The 17,086-nt window shown below is 41.1% G+C and overlaps 2 protein-coding genes across 6 annotated transcripts in view; both read left to right on the forward strand.

Annotated features, from left to right (window-relative positions):
- The window catches only part of LOC131306415 (uncharacterized), a 41,291-nt gene extending 39,692 nt beyond the window's left edge, over positions 1–1,599 (forward strand). The window contains exons 4-5 of one of the 2 annotated variants that reach the window (XM_058332636.1): positions 303–468; positions 1,163–1,599. In XM_058332636.1, coding sequence (XP_058188619.1) covers positions 303–468; positions 1,163–1,246 — 250 coding nt within the window. In that variant the 3' untranslated portion in view covers positions 1,247–1,599. The remainder of the gene's footprint in view (positions 1–302; positions 469–1,162) is intronic. The other variant, XM_058332637.1, reaches the window with a different exon arrangement.
- A 1,520-nt stretch (positions 1,600–3,119) lies between these two features.
- On the forward strand, positions 3,120–4,765 carry LOC131306420 (uncharacterized). 4 transcript variants are annotated; one of them, XM_058332644.1, is made up of 2 exons: positions 3,120–4,341; positions 4,647–4,765. In XM_058332644.1, the coding sequence occupies exons 1-2, from the start codon at positions 3,909–3,911 to the stop codon at positions 4,688–4,690; spliced, it is 477 nt and encodes a 158-aa protein (XP_058188627.1). In that variant the 5' UTR covers positions 3,120–3,908; the 3' UTR covers positions 4,691–4,765. The 4 variants fall into 2 exon arrangements, 2 of the variants coding, with proteins under 2 accessions (XP_058188627.1, XP_058188628.1); XR_009193859.1 differs by having other exon boundaries at positions 3,120–4,311.
- Positions 4,766–17,086: the final 12,321 nt, after the last annotated feature.

Consider the following 17,086-nt stretch of genomic DNA (forward strand, 5'->3'; position numbering starts at 1 on the left):
ATCGTTCCACAGCAGAGAACCCGCTAGAACTCATGTGGCCTTGTAAGTATTACTCCATGGGATACTATACAGTTTTGTATTTGTCCCAGTGTTTCTGCTTGCACCCTAAATCAAATAATATTTTGTGTAGATTTGCATGAGTTTCTTACGGCTGTTTATGCTGACTGCTGAGTATGATATCATTATCTGGTCTGCTACCGGGTGTGGTTTAGTCTTTTCTCACTTTGAAAATTTAATTGCACAAATGTCGTATTTCTTAACGTGTGAAACTTTTGGTTATTTTCCTGGTGTTGTTATTGCAGCATGAAGTGGGTTGAATTAAAAATGGGACAGCTTGGGGTCCTCGACAATCCTAACCACAAAATTACAGCTCTTCTGGATCATTCAGCAATGATCACAGTTCATTCAGATGCTCGTGGAACCTTTGATTGCAAGCCACTGGTTGTAATTTGGGCTCAATATCCGGAGGTTTTAACTATTCGCTATTTGTCTTGATATGTTTGCTTATTTCTTTTGTTTAAATAGAACAATCAGACCTTTGGAGCTCGAATAGGAGCAGTAACACCAAAAAGGCAGTTAGGTCATTATAATGGAGCTACAACTATTTGCGCTTCACTTTTGTTGTGCCTTCTTTCTTTTTTTTTCTGTCTATCCTGATGTTTTCTTCTTCCGTTCGAGTTCGAGTGAGATGTTTCGGATTAAAGATTTGTCTTGGTGAGAGGAGTGCCAAAAATAGAAGTTTTGGCCGAAAGTTGACAAATATTCACTATTTTGCGTCTCTTGAATTTTTTTTAAGCTTCTTGTTTTGGCTTCTTTTCCTCTTCTAAACTTCAAATTTGTTCCATATGAAATAATAGTCTCCCAAATATTGTTCAGAAGCTGAAAAACTTCACTAAGGACCGAAAAAAACTAGAGAAAAAAGCCAAAGAGTTATGTTAGTCTGAAGAGTGAAGACTCTTGACTCTTGTGAGTGGCTTTGAAGTTCAAACGCTTTTTTTTTTTCACTGCAAAATTGTTGTACCGTGAATCGAATTATCACAGCTTTTTGAAATCCTAACTTTTCTAATTTCTATTTTATTTTTGGAGCAAAATTGCTGTGCCGTGAATTGCAGTTTCTGAAGGCTTCCAATTATGTCTTGTGTTCTGATTTATGCGTGTCTAGATTCATTTGCGTGCAGTACTGAAGGCTTCCAGGCTCCAAGAACACCATCATGCATGTTTGATGATCTCAGAAGAAATTTCGTGATGAATCCCCAGAATGGGTTAACCATAAAGCCATTGAGGAGACCATGCAAATCAGGACAGTGATAAGGAGCTTATTTATGAAACTCACTCAATACTTGCTTGCGATTGCTGACCTCAGCTCCATTGATCATAAGGAATGGGAGTAATACAATGAGGACTATTTCAAGCGACGCAGACGCAAGTGAGTAACTGTGCTCGGTCTTGAAAATTCAATATCCTTGCATCGACAAAACTTGTTGTCTAACAGAAACCTTACAAAATTGGTCGGAACATGAATTGTTGTAAGAGAAAAGTTGTCAAGGTGCTTTTTTCGTCTTCTTATAATCCAAGCAAATTGCGAGTAATGGGTTGTTGTGCAATCTGTTTGCATCTCTCTCTCAACTTGTGTTTTCCAACATTTTGTCTCTCAGTGTAAATGGCATGTCATTAACTCGTCTCTGGGACTGTATTTGTGATGATATTGTATCAGCTGGAAACGCAACTGCACTCATGCAGCAGAAGACTTTCACATGTAAATTGTATTTGCAGCATCCATTTCCCTATGCCATGTTCGGAGAATTTAAAATGAGTGACAAGACTCATTCGCCACCGTAGGGTTTGAGGCAAAAAAAAAAGAATAGTCACATGTCAAGAACGCCAAGCAAAAAAAAAAAGAATAGTCACATGCCTATTTATAGGCTACTAAGATCAAGCTAATTAGAAAACAAATAACCGAAAGGAAATACTTGCCAATCAAGAAAAAGATCTAATTACCAAAAATAAAAATATGATAAAATCAAATCTTTTCCCATATTGTGAAGATTAGGAGGACTCCTAGAATATTGAGGTTCTAGAATAATCTACCAAATCGTGTCATGTGGGCCTCAATCATGGGTCGCTCCTCCATCAGTACTTCCTTGGACCGTTACACTCAAACCGGTCCATATAATCAAGTGCAATCACTTCTGCATTACTTCCATTGTAGATGATTGTAATGACAGTTGTTTTGAGATATAAATAAAAGTGGTTGTTTAACCTCATTTGGGGGTTACTTTGATACTGTTAGTAGTCGTTGTTGGTTTGGTTGTCGTGTGTCGTGTTGGGATAGGCTGTTGAGGTGCTATTCCGAGGCGGGGTGTGACATCATCCAACACAAGGTTAGCATCTCTCTCAAGGTCTGCCACGCTTGAGTCCAAATATGTACAAACAACCTCCAATGCAATCTGAAGAACTTGAAACTCAAAAGGGAGTTCACACTGCAAACCTTCCACGGCTTCGGGAACAGGTAACCATTGTCCCCCAGTCGACAATGTTACGTTGTCTTGTGCAGTCATTTGTCCACCTCCTTGTATTCTGGACGGGGTTTTATGAGGAATTCTAAACCTGAGGACTGTACCTGTCCATAGGCACGAGCAGGATGAGTAGGGTACTTGACATGCACAATAGAAGGAAGCTAGCGATATCCCAGCAGCACCTGAGCCTCACACTCAGCAAAAACCTCATAACATCTGGTTGTTTCTTCATCCATAGCTCCGAGATTGTTTCTCAAAAAGGAAAACCAAGTAAGAGCCCAACATTTATTACCGTAGATCTGTACATGCGCATCACTCATCTATCTGCACATTTCAAGCTTCCATGTGCTTGTGCATATCAAGATTAATAAATCAATACTCAAAATCAGGAACAATCCCAAGGGGCGGGAGCTATGAGCAACAACCCAAACAATAGAAATACCCTTTATAAAAAACTGGTATTACCCCATGACAATCTATGTTGGCAACTATCTAGGCCATATGTACATTTATCACTCCCTACTTAAACTTCTTCGTCCGTCTATGATCAAAGCGGGTTTTGATCCCTGCTTGATTTTTTTTTTCCCGACCACTTTCTTACTAGTGATTCCCATCATTCATCATGACAGAAGCTAGGAAAAGCAGCAACAAGTCCAATACATCGGAGGAATTAAGAGTAGATGATCCCTTCTACATCTCTCCTTTTGATAGTCCAACGGCTGTATTGGTATCGCCTCCTCTGAATGGAGACAATTATGGGTCATGGCTCCGCGCAATTACCATGGCTTTAAGAGCCAAAAACAAAGTTGGGTTTGTGGATGGAACCATAGAAAAACCTAGGGAGGACAAAGAAAAGGAAGTATCCAGGTGGGAAAGATGCAATGATCTAGTTGCATCATGGATTCTCAATTCTGTCTCTGATGAAATTCGGAGTAGCATTCTCAATGCCCACACTGCAAGAGCCATATGGATTGACTTGTCTGACCGATTTTTGCAGTCCAATGCTCCTCAAATTTATCAACTAAAGCAATCCATATCAGCACTCAAACAAGAACTATTAGTTTCGGCTTATTTTACGAAACTCAAATCGCTTTGGGATGAGTTGAATTCACTCCAAGCTTTCCAACCATGTACGTGTGGAAGTGGAAAGTTTTTCTCTGAATGGCTCCAACAAGATAGGGCAATGGAATTTTTACAGGGTCTTCATGAGCGTTTTGGTCCACTTCGAAGTCAAATCTTATTGATGGAGCCTTTACCGAATGCAGCGAAGATATATTCTCTTGCTCGACAAGAAGAGAAACAACAAGAGATTCAATCTTTATCGACTCCTATTCCAGATGTTGCAGCACTTAACATCACAGCAGGTCAAATAACTACAATTCTAATCGACTGATGGATGGTCGAAATAGCCATAATACAGGTGGAGGAAATCGTCCACATCTAAGTAGTGGAAATCGACCATATTCTGGTGACGGAAATAACTTCTATTCTGGTGGTGGAAATCGCTCAAATCCCGATGGTGGAAATCGCACATATACTGGTGGTGGAAGCAATTCATCCGGCGGCGGATATAACTCATATTCCAGTGGTGGAAATAATTCTAACCGCAAGGTTAAATATCATTGCGACCATTGTGACAAGGATGGTCACTCCACGGAGCGTTGCTATAAAATCATTGGGTATCCTCCAAAGCGTTCAGAGTTCTCTAATCTTTCCACTAAATCTGTGAACAAAACGAGTCCTGCTGTTGTAACTCAAGAGCAATATGACAAGTTATTAGCGATGCTCTCCTCAGGTAATATCCACCACAATTCCAACTTAGCAGGTATTGCTCTTTCTATTCCACCCACCTCTGTTTGGATCATAGACACAGGAGCTACAAATCATATGTGCTTATCTTTAACCTTGTTCACTATCTATAAATCATGCCCTACTCAGTCTTTTGTCCAATTACCTGATGGTTCTTCTACTCAGATTACTCATATTGGAACCATTAAGCTTTCACCCACATTAACACTTGAGAATGTTTTTCACATCCCATCATTCAAATATAATTTGCTATCTGTGAGTCAACTTGCACGAAGTAATAATTGTACTGCTATTTTTTCTTCCCTTTCTTGTTCCTTTCAGGACCTATCAACGAGGAGGACGATTGGACGGGGGAATATCCATGAGGGGCTCTATTACTATCAGGCATCACAAACGGCTTTGGCGGTGGTCACGCCCTCCTCTTTCGACCTTTGGCATTGCGACCTTTGGCATTGGAGGCTAAGCCATCTTTCCTCTAGCTCCTTAAGCACTTTAATTAAAGATTTTACTTTTATGTCAACTTCTCACAATCATTTCTGCGATGTTTGTCCTCAAGCCAAACAGAGTAGATTGCCTTTTTATTCTAGTTCTATTGCAACCACTAGAGTTTTTCAGATGCTACATTGTGACATATGGGGGCCCTTTGTGCAACCTTCATTGCATAAAAGTCGTTATTTTTTGACAATTGTTGATGATTTTTCTAGATGCACTTGGATATACCTTATGGGCATGAAATCTAAAACTAAAACGTTCTTGAAATCTTTTTTTGCTTTAGTCCACACCCAATTCCATTCACATGTTGATATTATTTCCTCTGGTCATGGTACCATTTTGTTTTCCACAATACAAACTATCTAATCTGATAATGGAACAGAATTCCTTTCTAAGGATATGCAAAAAAAATTCCAAACCCGCGGCATCATTCACCAACGAAGTTGTGTTGGAACGCCCCAACAAAATGGGGTAGTTGATCGCAAACATCGCCATATTCTTGAAGTGGCGCGTGCCCTTTGTTTTCAGGCAAATTTATCTCTTAAATTTTGGGGTGAATGTGCTCTCACGGTTGTTTACCTTATTAACAAAATGCCTTCTCCTTTGTTGTCTGGAAAGTCACCTCATGAGGTTTTGTTTCAATCTAAGCCCAACTATTCTCATTTGCGAGTCTTTGGCTGTTTGTGTTATGCTCACAATGCGAATGTTAAGCATACATTCGATCAACGTGCCAAACCTGGCATATTCATTGGCTACCCTTATGGTCAAAAGGGTTATTGAATTTATGACATACAGTCACACTCCATTTATACATCCCGTGACGTCGTTTTTCATGAAAGTATATTTCCATTCCGTGACGTCCCTCCAAGTCCCGTATCCTCCAACCTAGGTATTTCCTTGCCAATCTATGTTCATGATCCCTTAGATTTTCCTCCTACTACCACAATTCCCATTACCCATACCCCTCCAGAGGACATTCCCACTTCTAGCGCCACTCCAATTGAACCAATAGCATTTGACCTAATAACACCAGCAGAAGTTCCAGAACCCATTATTCCAGCGCTGCCCGCCACCGCTAGACCATCTTGCAGCCGTCGGCGACCTTCCCACTTGGCCAATCATTGCTCTAGTGCCGCTCATGGTTCCTCCCCTCTCCCGCCTGACTTCTCGTTCACAGGTACTCCTTATCCTCTTCATCATTTTCTTTCTTCCTCTCATTTTTTCTGTTGGGCATAGAAGTTTTCTATCTACCGTTTCATCTCTCGATGAGCCCCGTACTATTTCTCAAGCTATTCAATTACCTCAATGGAGAGACACTATGGAAAAAGAAATAATTGCTCTTGAGACCAACAACACATGGGATCTTGTTTCTCTCCCTTTTCACAAAAAACCCATTGGCTGCAAATGGTTTATAAGATCAAGTATCGTTCTAATGGTACCACTGAACGCTACAAAGCCTGTTTGGTGGCAAAAGGTGTCACTCAATTTGAAGGATTGGATTACCATGATACATTTGCTCTTGTAGCTAAGCACGTCACAGTTCGTGCTCTTCTTTCCCTTGCCGCCATTAAAGGGTGGCCCCTCTATCAAATGGATGTTAATAATGCCTTCCTGTTGGGTGATTTAGACGAGGAAGTTTATATGACTCTACCACCTGGTTTTGCTCGAAAGGGGGAGACGAGGGTTTGCCGTTTAAACGAATCCATTTATGATTTAAAACAGGCCTCCAGACAATGGTTTGCTAAATTTTCATCCGAATTATTGGATAGTGGTTTCACTCAATCTAAGGCCGACTATTCTTTGTTCACTCTCAAACGAGGTGATTCTCAGTTATTTGTTTTGGTATATAATTATTTCAGGCAATGATGAGTTGGGCATTCAGCGTATAAAGCATTTCCTCCAACGCCGTTTTTCCATCAAGGATCTAGGCAAATTGAAATATTTTCTTGGTATTGAGGTGGCTCGATTCCACAAAGGGATTTTTCTTTCCCAGCGCAAATATATACTTGATATTCTTTCAAACACTGGCTTAATTGGAGGTCGAGTTTCCCCTTTTCCCATGGAGCAACATTTGCGCTTATCCGCTACTGATGGTACTTTATTGCCAGATCCTACGTCTTACCGCCGTCTCATGGGTCGCCTCATTTACCTCACTGTAACGTGGCCCAACATCAACTATGTGGTAAATATCCTCAGTCAATTCATGCACTCTCCGTGTAGTGCTCATATGGATGCTGCTTATCGATTAGTCCGTTATTTAAAAGGTTCTATTGGTAAAGGGATTTTTCTCTCCTCTTCTAGTTCTCTTGACTTATGGGGCTACTATGATTCTGACTGGGCTGGTTGTCCCGAAACTCGTCGCTCCACCACTGGTTATTGCACTTTTCTTGGCTCTAATATCCTCTCATGGAAAACTAAGAAGCAAGCTACTATTTCTCGCTCTTCCGCTGAAGCCGAATATAGAGCCATCGCGAATTTAACTTCTGAATGACAATGGTTGAAAAGCTTATTTTTGGATCTTGAAGTTCCACACCCTGCTCCTATTACTCTGTATTATGACAATCAAGCTGCGTTGCATATTGCCAACAATCCAGTGTTCCACGAGTGTACCAAGCACATTGAGATTGATTGCCATTTTGTTCGCGAAAAAATGCAATCCAATCTCATCGCACCTTGCTACATACCTTCTTCCGCTCAACTGGCTGATATTTTCACTAAACCTCTTGGCAAGGATCATTTTCATGTCCTAATTCGCAAGCTGGGCGTTATTCACATACACGCTCCACCTTGAGGGGGAGTGTTAATGGAGAAAATATCCTGGGATAATGCTACCTAGTCTTTAGCTTTCCTTGTATTTTTTCCATGATTCTTGTCCTTTAGTTTAGGCAATCAATTATGTAACATCTCTATATATATGAAAAACGTTCTTCCGTTTTCTCCAATGAGGAGAACACCAAAATCTGCCTCTTTAATTTTAACATGGTATCAGAGCTAGGTCTTGGGTGACCCTCACATCTTGTGGTCAAGTTTCCGTCGCCCGAGTCAACTCATCAATTCATACCTCCACGTGCATCCGGACTGCATGTGAGGGGTCGCCCGAGTCAAAGCTCTTGATTTCCTCAATTCGTACCTCCACGTGCATCCGAACTGTACGTGAGGGGGAGTGTTAGACTTGTCCCACATTGCTCATCTAAGCCACCCAAGTTTGGTTAATAAAATCCAGAGGCTACTCCACCTATAGCCAATTGGTTTTAGGTTGGAACCCTGCAAGGAATCTAACAAGAGTGAAAATAAATAACTATCTGTCAGCATGAGATCTCAAGGATGCTGATCAAACAAAAAAAACAAAAGATCTCAAGGATATCATCACGCAGAACCAATAGAGAAAGTTCATTGACAAAATAAAGTAAGATTTGTGCTCCCTTACCCTCTTTCCTACCCACTTTCTCTCTCCTTACCATTTGCACGGTAACCAAAACAATTCTGGTTCAACCAACTCTCCCCCTTTGTGAAGGAATGAGTTGAGTCGCCCAACTGAACCAAGCATAAGTTACAAGCTACTGCCCAAAAAAATTGTAAGTTCAAAGATATCCAATGTGACTCAACCCCTACCCAGTTCAATGGCAAATGGCAATATGATTAGGCTTACCCTCAAAGCAGTTCTATTATCTACTATTACGTATTACCAACATGCCTTGAACGGCAATATATTGCATATTTCTAACAATATTAAGAGTTGGAATGCCAATCCAAGTCAGTGATGCCCCTCTTCTCCGAAATCATTCTATCTCATTATTTCCTAATATTCCTATAATCATATGTTACCATAACAACTACAAAAAAAAAGAAAAAGAAGAAGCATTTTATCTCTACTGAAACTTAGAGAAGCAGGAAAAAGCAGTGTGCTTTACTGCTTTCACATAGATGGAGGGATTTGTGGAAATTCACCACCAGCTTGAATTTTATTAAGTTGGTTGGAATGGCAGCCACGAGAGAACGTACTCTAAAACCTTGAGGTCAGAGGGGATGTACTCAAAAAACTTGATGTGCAAAAAAGGCTGCACGATGATAGGATCCAAAAAGTGGCCACACGTGACAGACCTCAAACGTGGCTGCACGTGAGGAGGATGTTAAGGAAATGAATCCCACATTGCTTGGGAGTGAAATAGGTGATCACTTAATAACATCTTGGACCTCTCCACTTATTGCCCATTGGTCTTGAGTTGGATATAAAGTTTCTACATTCTTGGATATTTTTAATTTTCTAGTAGTATTTATATATGTTAGATAAGTTGTCCTTTTTGGAAGCTGGGTTCTTGAACATCACGATGTGAACTTTTCCAAAAGAGTATTTAACTTGACATAACTTCTTGTTTATGTACAGAAGTCAAGTACGGGTACTGTGTATGTCTCCTAAGGGATGAGCTCACAGTATCATGTATTATACCACCATGACTTCGCTCATCCAAGAAATAATTCCTGGTAAGGCAAGTGTATAGGAAAATATGTGCGTTCAAGGAAACTATTGATTCATAGCGTGCAAACAATGAAAAGGGAAAATCAGATAATCAATGTTAACGACATATGATTTATGCTTACTATCATGTAGAATTCGTGATTCCTAAACATGTTTGCATAAAAGTGTGGTTTCCAAACTCGATAGTTAACGTAGTTTGAGAATGAAGTTAACAAACAATTTTCAGCCAACGATAGCCACACCATCGTCTTCTGAAGTGTGCTTCATCAAACTCCACTATTAATGCATCACATGTAATATCTGGAAACTTGGGTCTTGTTCTCTTTTTTCATGAACAGCAACTCGGTCTTGTTCTACCAATTTTCTGCTTCCACTGTTGGTGAATTATCTCAACGGCCTCAGATGATAACTGCCAATTTCTTGGAGCTGAAATGCATCACAACATGGGTTGTTTTTTTACAAGGGGCTAAAGATTTGGGGTTGCAGCTAGCAAACTTTCTGATAAGTAAACAAGTATACAAAAGTTCAAGTAAAAGAAATGACAACTATTTTGTTTGCACGAAACCTGCATGGAGTGCGAAGCAAATATATGCTTACAATCTAAGAGGAGCATTTAGCTTGAGTAGGCTAACGTCCTTCCAATCACAAAACTGATTTTTGGAAATGTCCATGAATCCCGAGCTTTTATATTATTTTTGCTTTGAATATAACGAATCAATTCGATATGAACAAGCAGCTCTGAAGCACCATAGGGCTCGCAATGATGCTTGAGTTGCCTAGTTCAAAATCATGAAATCCTGTTTCGTTATGTTGGAAATATACAGGCAGTTTTCACAACAAAAAACAGAGAGATTATACAAGCGCGCAGTAATTCATGTAAAGTTACAATGACGAGCCAACTCGTCAGTTACAGAATGCTTGCAAAGAAATGGGAGAAAATAAAAAGGCATTTGGTAGTAAAACGAATACTGTTTCATTAACTTTTTCTTCCTTTTCTTTTCTTTCCAAGCTAACAAGTTTTCTGATTTTCTGACTCACACTCAAAAGAGAGAGAGCCTTAGAAGAAAGTGAAACTGAAACTGAACATTTCAAATACAACGGCTTTAGTTTTTACAATAAAAGAGAACCCAGATAAATACATAGGAAAAAGCCCTAAAACTATAATGACTAAACTACCCTTAACATAAAATAATATTACAAAAGAACCCATACAACAATATATATTCCCCCCCCCCCCCCCCCCCCCCCCCCCCCCCCCCCCTCAAACTCATGATGCGAGCCCGGAGAGCATCGAAAGTTTGCCAAGGAGGAAGCGAAACCGAGCGGAGGTGTGCGTCTTGGTGAAGAAATCGGCTAACTGAAGAGAGGAGGAGATAAACGGTAGAGCAATTGTGCCAGATTGGAGATGATGGCGAACAAAGTGACAATCAATTTCAATATGCTTTGTGCGCTCATGAAAAACTGAATTATGGGCAATCTGAATGGCACTTTTATTGTCACAAAAGAGAGGTGTAGGAGAGGAGATAGTGACACCCATATCCGATAAAAGCCAACGGAGCCAAACAACTTCAGAGGTGGCATGAGCCATGGCACGATACTCAGCTTCCGCAGTGAAACGAGCAATAACGGATTGCTTCTTGCTTTTCCATGAAATAAGGGAATCACCCAAGAAAACACAAAAGCCAGAAGTAGACTTTCGATCAGAGATATCTCCTGCCCAATCAGCATCGGCATAGGCCCGAAGAATCAAATCTGAAGAAGAGGAAGAGAGAAATAAACACTGAAACATGGTGCCACGAACATAACGAAGGATACGAAGCAAGGCAACCCAATGAGTAGACCGAGGGGCACAAACAAACTGACTAACAATATGCACAGCATAGGCAATATCCGGCCGAGTGACGGTGAGATAAACAAGACAACCAACAAGCTCACGATACTCGGTAGGATCAGCAAGAGGAACCCCATCAGAATCAGAGAACTTGACATGTAACTCAATGGGAGTATCAACGTTTTTGTCATCAGTAAGTTGAGCACGATGAAGAATGTCAGTCACATACTTAGTCTGGGTCAAGAGATAACCTTTTGGAGAGGAGGCAACCTCAATGCCAAGAAAATACCGAAGAAGTCCCAAGTCCTTCATCTCAAATTCGTGAAACAAGTGATGTTTCACTTCATCAATAGCAGCAGAGTCAGACCCAGTGATGACCATGTCATCAACATAGAGCAAGATAAGAACCAAACCACGAGAAGTTCGACGAACAAAAAGAGCAGATTCATGGGTGCTAGGCTGAAAACCAATCTGTAAAACCACATCATGAAAACGTGCATACCAAGCACGAGGGGACTGTTTGAGCCCATACAGAGCACGACGGAGGCGACAAACAAGGCCGGTGGCATGAGGGAGACCTGGAGGAGGACGCATATAAACTTCCTCAGATAGATGACCATTGAGGAAGGCATTTTTAACATCCAGCTGAAAGAGAGGCCATTGGTGCGTAGCAGCCACAGAAATCAAAAGACGAATAGATGTCATTTTGGCAACAGGAGCAAAAGTCTCCTCGTAATCAATACCATATTCCTGAGAGAACCCCTTAGCAACTAAGCGGGCTTTGTACCGCTCCAAAGAACCATCAGAATGAGTTTTTACTTTGTAAACCCATTTGCATCCAATGAGATTCTTACCAGCCGAGAGAGGAACCAAGTCCCAAGTCTGAGTAGTAGCAAGAGCAGTGAGCTCGTCATTCATGGCAGTCACCCAGTTAGGGTCATTACAAGCTTCTTTGTAAGAACAAGGTTCAAAATGAGTATGTATGCGAGATAAGAAATTGCGATAAGAAGAGGAAAAACAAGTATTAGTAAAGCCAAGAAGTTTTACCGAGGGACGACGATCACGAGAGGGATACCAACGGTGTTTTGGTGGATCAGAGTTTTCCGAAGCAGAGGGAGGACGAGGAGTTGTACGATCGCGACGGGCATAATGCTTGGGAAGAGGAGGAATGCGGTTGGAACTAGAAGAAGTAGGAGGGGCAATGGGAACATCAGGCTCTTCGAGGGTACGAACATACTCATCTGTAGGAACATCCGTGGGAAATGGATCAATATGCACAAGATCCTCTTTGACAACACTAACAGGTTTGGATGGGAGAGAGAAGAAGGGGAGACGTTCGAGAAAGGTAACATGCCGAGACACATACAACTTTCGGGTCACGGGATCATAACAACGGTAACCCTTTTGTTGGATTCCATACCCCAAGAAGACACATAAGACACAACGAGCACTAAGCTTAGTGCGGTCCTTTTTAGGGAGAAGGACAAAACAAGTGGATCCAAACACACGAAGAAGAGAATAGTTAGGAACCTGACCAAGGAGTCGTTCATAAGGAGAGGAACCAGAGAGAAGCGGAGTAGGCATCCGATTGAGAAGATAAGCTGTAGTGAGCACAGCCTCACCCCAAAAGGCAGCAGGCACAGAAGAGGAAAGAAGAAGAGACCGTGCAGTATTTAAAAGGTGACGATGCTTGCGTTCAGCACGCCCGTTTTGAGCAGGAGTGCCGGTACAAGAAGATTGATGAATGGTGCCAAGAGAAGCTAAGAGTTGTGTAAACTCACCAAGAGAGTATTCTCCGCCTAAGTCAGAGCGGAGAATTTTGATTTCTATTGAAAACTGAGTTTGAACCATGGAGTGAAAATTGCGATATACTTGGTAAAAATCTGATTTGCGTGTCAACAAGTATACCCACGTAAACCTACTATAATCATCAACAAAAGAGACATAATATCGAGAACCACCTTTACTAACAATTGGTGAGGGACCCCACAAATCCATATGAACAAGCTGAAACGGAGAATTAGAAACAGAAGTACTTCTATTAAAACGTAGAGCAGACATTTTGGCAAACTTACAACCACTGCATTCAGAGATATCGCTTGCAGAAATGTTTCCCAAATAGCCAAACTTAAGTAAAAGTTTCAAACGTTCACTAGATAAATGCCCTAAGCGAGAGTGCCAAAGATAAAAGGGAGAAGACTTCTGATTTAAACAAAAGGATGACATAGCAGTGGTAGTAGACTCAATAGGAACATGCAAAGTCTCCAAAACATATAGATCGCCAACTCTACGCCCGATCCCAATCTGCTTCTTCGACATCTGATCCTGCACAATACAACCAGAAGAAGAGAACAAGACATCAAAGCCGGAATCAGACAATTGACTAATAGAAATAAGACTGAGAGATAAATGAGGAACATAGAACACATTTGGTATAGACAAGGAGGAAGATGGAGATGGGATAATAGAACCTATAGAGACGACATGCATAGGGGAGCCATTTGCAGTGGAAATACTAATGGGAAAAGCAGGAGAGATACAATGGCTTAATAATGACAAAGCAGGAGTCATATGGTGGGAGCAACCCGAATCAAAAATCCATGTGGTAGGTAGAATACTTGTGGTATAGGAACCATGCAAACCTGACGGAGTAGTGGTCATAGCAGAAGCTTGAGAATGACCTCCTTAGGTGGCAGCCAAATATGCACGATACTCTTGATACTGCTCAAAAGAGGGATAATGTGGAATACTATCAGTTGCAGGAGCTACGAAAGCAGCCGGAGGACGAACGTACTGCTGTGGGGGCCGAGAATGTTGCTGTGCGGGCCTAGAGGAGGTGGGCTTCGAACGAGGAGTGCTACTTGTCATCTGTAACAATTTCGGACATGCATGCTTCCAATGCCCTTTTTGGCGACAAAAGCTACACTCATCCAAAGCAACACGAGGTTTAGGTTTTCCAGTAACCTGAATCAAGTGAGAGGACGGTGTAGGCAAGAGAGGTGTCATATACGAAGTAGACTGAACCGATGGCGCAACAAATACAGACTGAGAGGGAGCTGCAACAGATGCAACCTTGAACCTAGTTTCCTCATCAACTGTAGGTTGGGGAGAACGATGAAGGATGGCCCCCCGAAGAGGCTCAAATTGATCACGGAGGGCCATGAGAAACTGTACAAGACGTTGTTTCTCACGGTATGCTACATAGAAATCAAGAGATTGCAATTCTACGGGTTCCATTAGCATCAATTGATCCCAATATTGAGTCATTTCATTGTAGAATTCCTGAATGGTTTTATCTCCCTGCGTAGCCCGTCGAATAGAGCCCTCAAGTTCATATTGCTTTGCAAAGTTGGACTCAAGATACATCCTTTTCAGGTAATCCCAAACTTCTTTGGCAGTGTCATATCTTGAAAAGTTCATGCCGATGCTAGGTTCGGAAGAATTATGAAACCATGTAAGAATTCGTGCATTTGCAACTTCCCATTTGCCAAAATTTTTGACATACTCTGCATGTTTCGCCGCATATGTAGGATCATCATCTTTCACATTCACAGGAGGAGGTTTCACAATAAGGCCCGTCACATGACCCCACACTTCCTTGCCGACAAGAAAATTTTTCATCACACTTGCCCAATACGAATAATTACCACTATTCAGCCGAACATTAATTACTTTATCTTCTGACATAGTGAGTACTAAAATCTCGCAAGTCACAACCAGTAATGAAAACACAAATTGCTAATACCAAATGAAAATAACAGCCAGATGATTCCAGAATAGGGTTTTCAACTACATCAGAAACTAACAATACCAGGCAATGAACAGTGCAGAGGAGCAAGAGTAGTGACCGACATACCTTAAGAGACCCAAACAGTCAATTTTCGAGTGCAAAGAGAAGATTTTGAGAACAATCGAAGACTGCCCAGTTGATTTCAAATGCATAAAGTACTGACCCAGTGCAATCGGGGAGCCAACAAGAGTCGCCGGAGGTCGGAGACTGGTCGTCGGTGGTCAGCGCTGTTGGTGGTGGTGCTGATCAAATCGAACCAGAGATGGGGAGAGATGAAGGCTGTCTACTGTGATGTACGAGCGAAAGAGAGAGGGAGATGCTGCTATCGTGTATGAGAGAAGGAGAGATGCTAATGTGCAACACTGGCGATGGCTGCCGATGGGACCAAGAAAATCTGCTCTGATACCATGAAACTGAAACTGAACATTTCAAATACAACGGCTTTAGTTTTTACAATAAAAGAGAACCTAGATAAATACATAGGAAAAAGCCCTAAAACTATAATGACTAAACTACCCTTAACATAAAATAATATTACAAAAGAACCCATACAACAATATATATTCACAGAAAGATAGCTACTACAAGAGCCGGGGTACATTGTCAATGTGTGTCAAACATGTCAGTTGACGTCTCATGGCACATGGAAGTACTCCAAGCATATGCCTCTATGGAGAAGCAAAGTCTCTTGAGTAATGCAGAATTACACTACTGGATAACACCTCAGCTAGCTTAGTGTTTTCAGAAAGAATCCTTGGGACGTAGTGGGGGATCATCGCCCTTTAACCCCGATACTAGATGACAGTTGAGGATTAAAAGCCATAAGAGAGTATTGAGAGTTCAATAGTGACATAACACTCCCATGATGTTGCTAATTCAATTGGCAGCTACTCTATAATATAATGCTCTTGCATTACATAGACAACCACCCTCTGGAGAAGACTTCCAAGTCCAAAACTTACTAAATAAAGAAAAGGGAAATAAGTAAACTAACACAATGAACTCTCTTTCCAAAACTCATAACAAAGAGAGAAAACTAAGGAAACTAAAAAACCGAACTGCCTTTCCAATATGATGACCTATAGCATCGACTAATGACAAAGGTTTTAGTGAATAAACTTTCAATCAAAAACCACATTGTCAGTCGAGCTGGCTGAGGTAATAGCCCAGCAAGTAGACTCGTTCTTGGGCTTACCCACTGCAGTTGGTTGGCTCAGCAACTGAAACATGAGTGGTCCTGTGTGACAATTAAGTAGATAGATATCCCTTGTGCAAATCCTACACCACTTTCTAATGTCTTGTTCAAGTTGCAATGTAAAAACATCCAACCAAAAGGCGTGTGAAGATAATGTATTGGAACCCTGAAATTAAGACAGGAAAGTTACCTTCTATGGCTGAAGCCGCCGAACAGCTGATGTTGAAAAACATAATTTCGCTGCAACATCACCACAAACAGTAACAACAATATTGGTAGTAACAATGATAGCTAATCAATCTGCCCCTTATCCCGAGTCTCCTATTTTGGGTTACTACAACTGCGAATATGGGTTCGCTTAAATGAGTGAAAGCAAGGTTAGTAGAATGATAAACTGATTTGAGGGAATAGTTGGAGGCAGATGTCCATCTTGCAGCGTGGAATTTCATATAGGTGGGCAGTGGGCTACCTTCCTTTCACACCACTGTTCACAGTTTGTAGGAATGAAACAGGGATTGACAGTGGTTCTTCCGAAGTTCCATTGTACACAATTTTCTCAGAAAGGAAACCACTCTTCACTGTCGGAGCCAGATGATCAGTGTTTACATTGTCAAGATACTTGGTTGCATAGAATTAAACATGTCAAGATACTTGGTTGCATAGAATGCTTTCTAAGTACTTCTATCAACATAAGTAGAGAACATTGAATTGAATTACATATAAAAGTACTGCAACTCATGAAATTAAGCCCCAAAATTGCCCCCAGTTTGTCCCAACCATACTTTGAATGGCACTTGCAATAGGGAAGAAATCAAGTTATACTTCAAAACTTCGCAGTCGATGGAACAATTCGGGACACTAACTTAACACATTGTAAATACAAATCTGCCCAAAGAAAAAATGAAACATTATTAAAAATACCAGACAAGACATTGGCCAATCAAATCCACAATTACTATATTATGAAAACATGAAG

Source organism: Rhododendron vialii, chromosome 11a (genome assembly GCF_030253575.1).
Source record: "Rhododendron vialii isolate Sample 1 chromosome 11a, ASM3025357v1".
Classification (NCBI taxonomy): domain Eukaryota; kingdom Viridiplantae; phylum Streptophyta; class Magnoliopsida; order Ericales; family Ericaceae; genus Rhododendron; species Rhododendron vialii.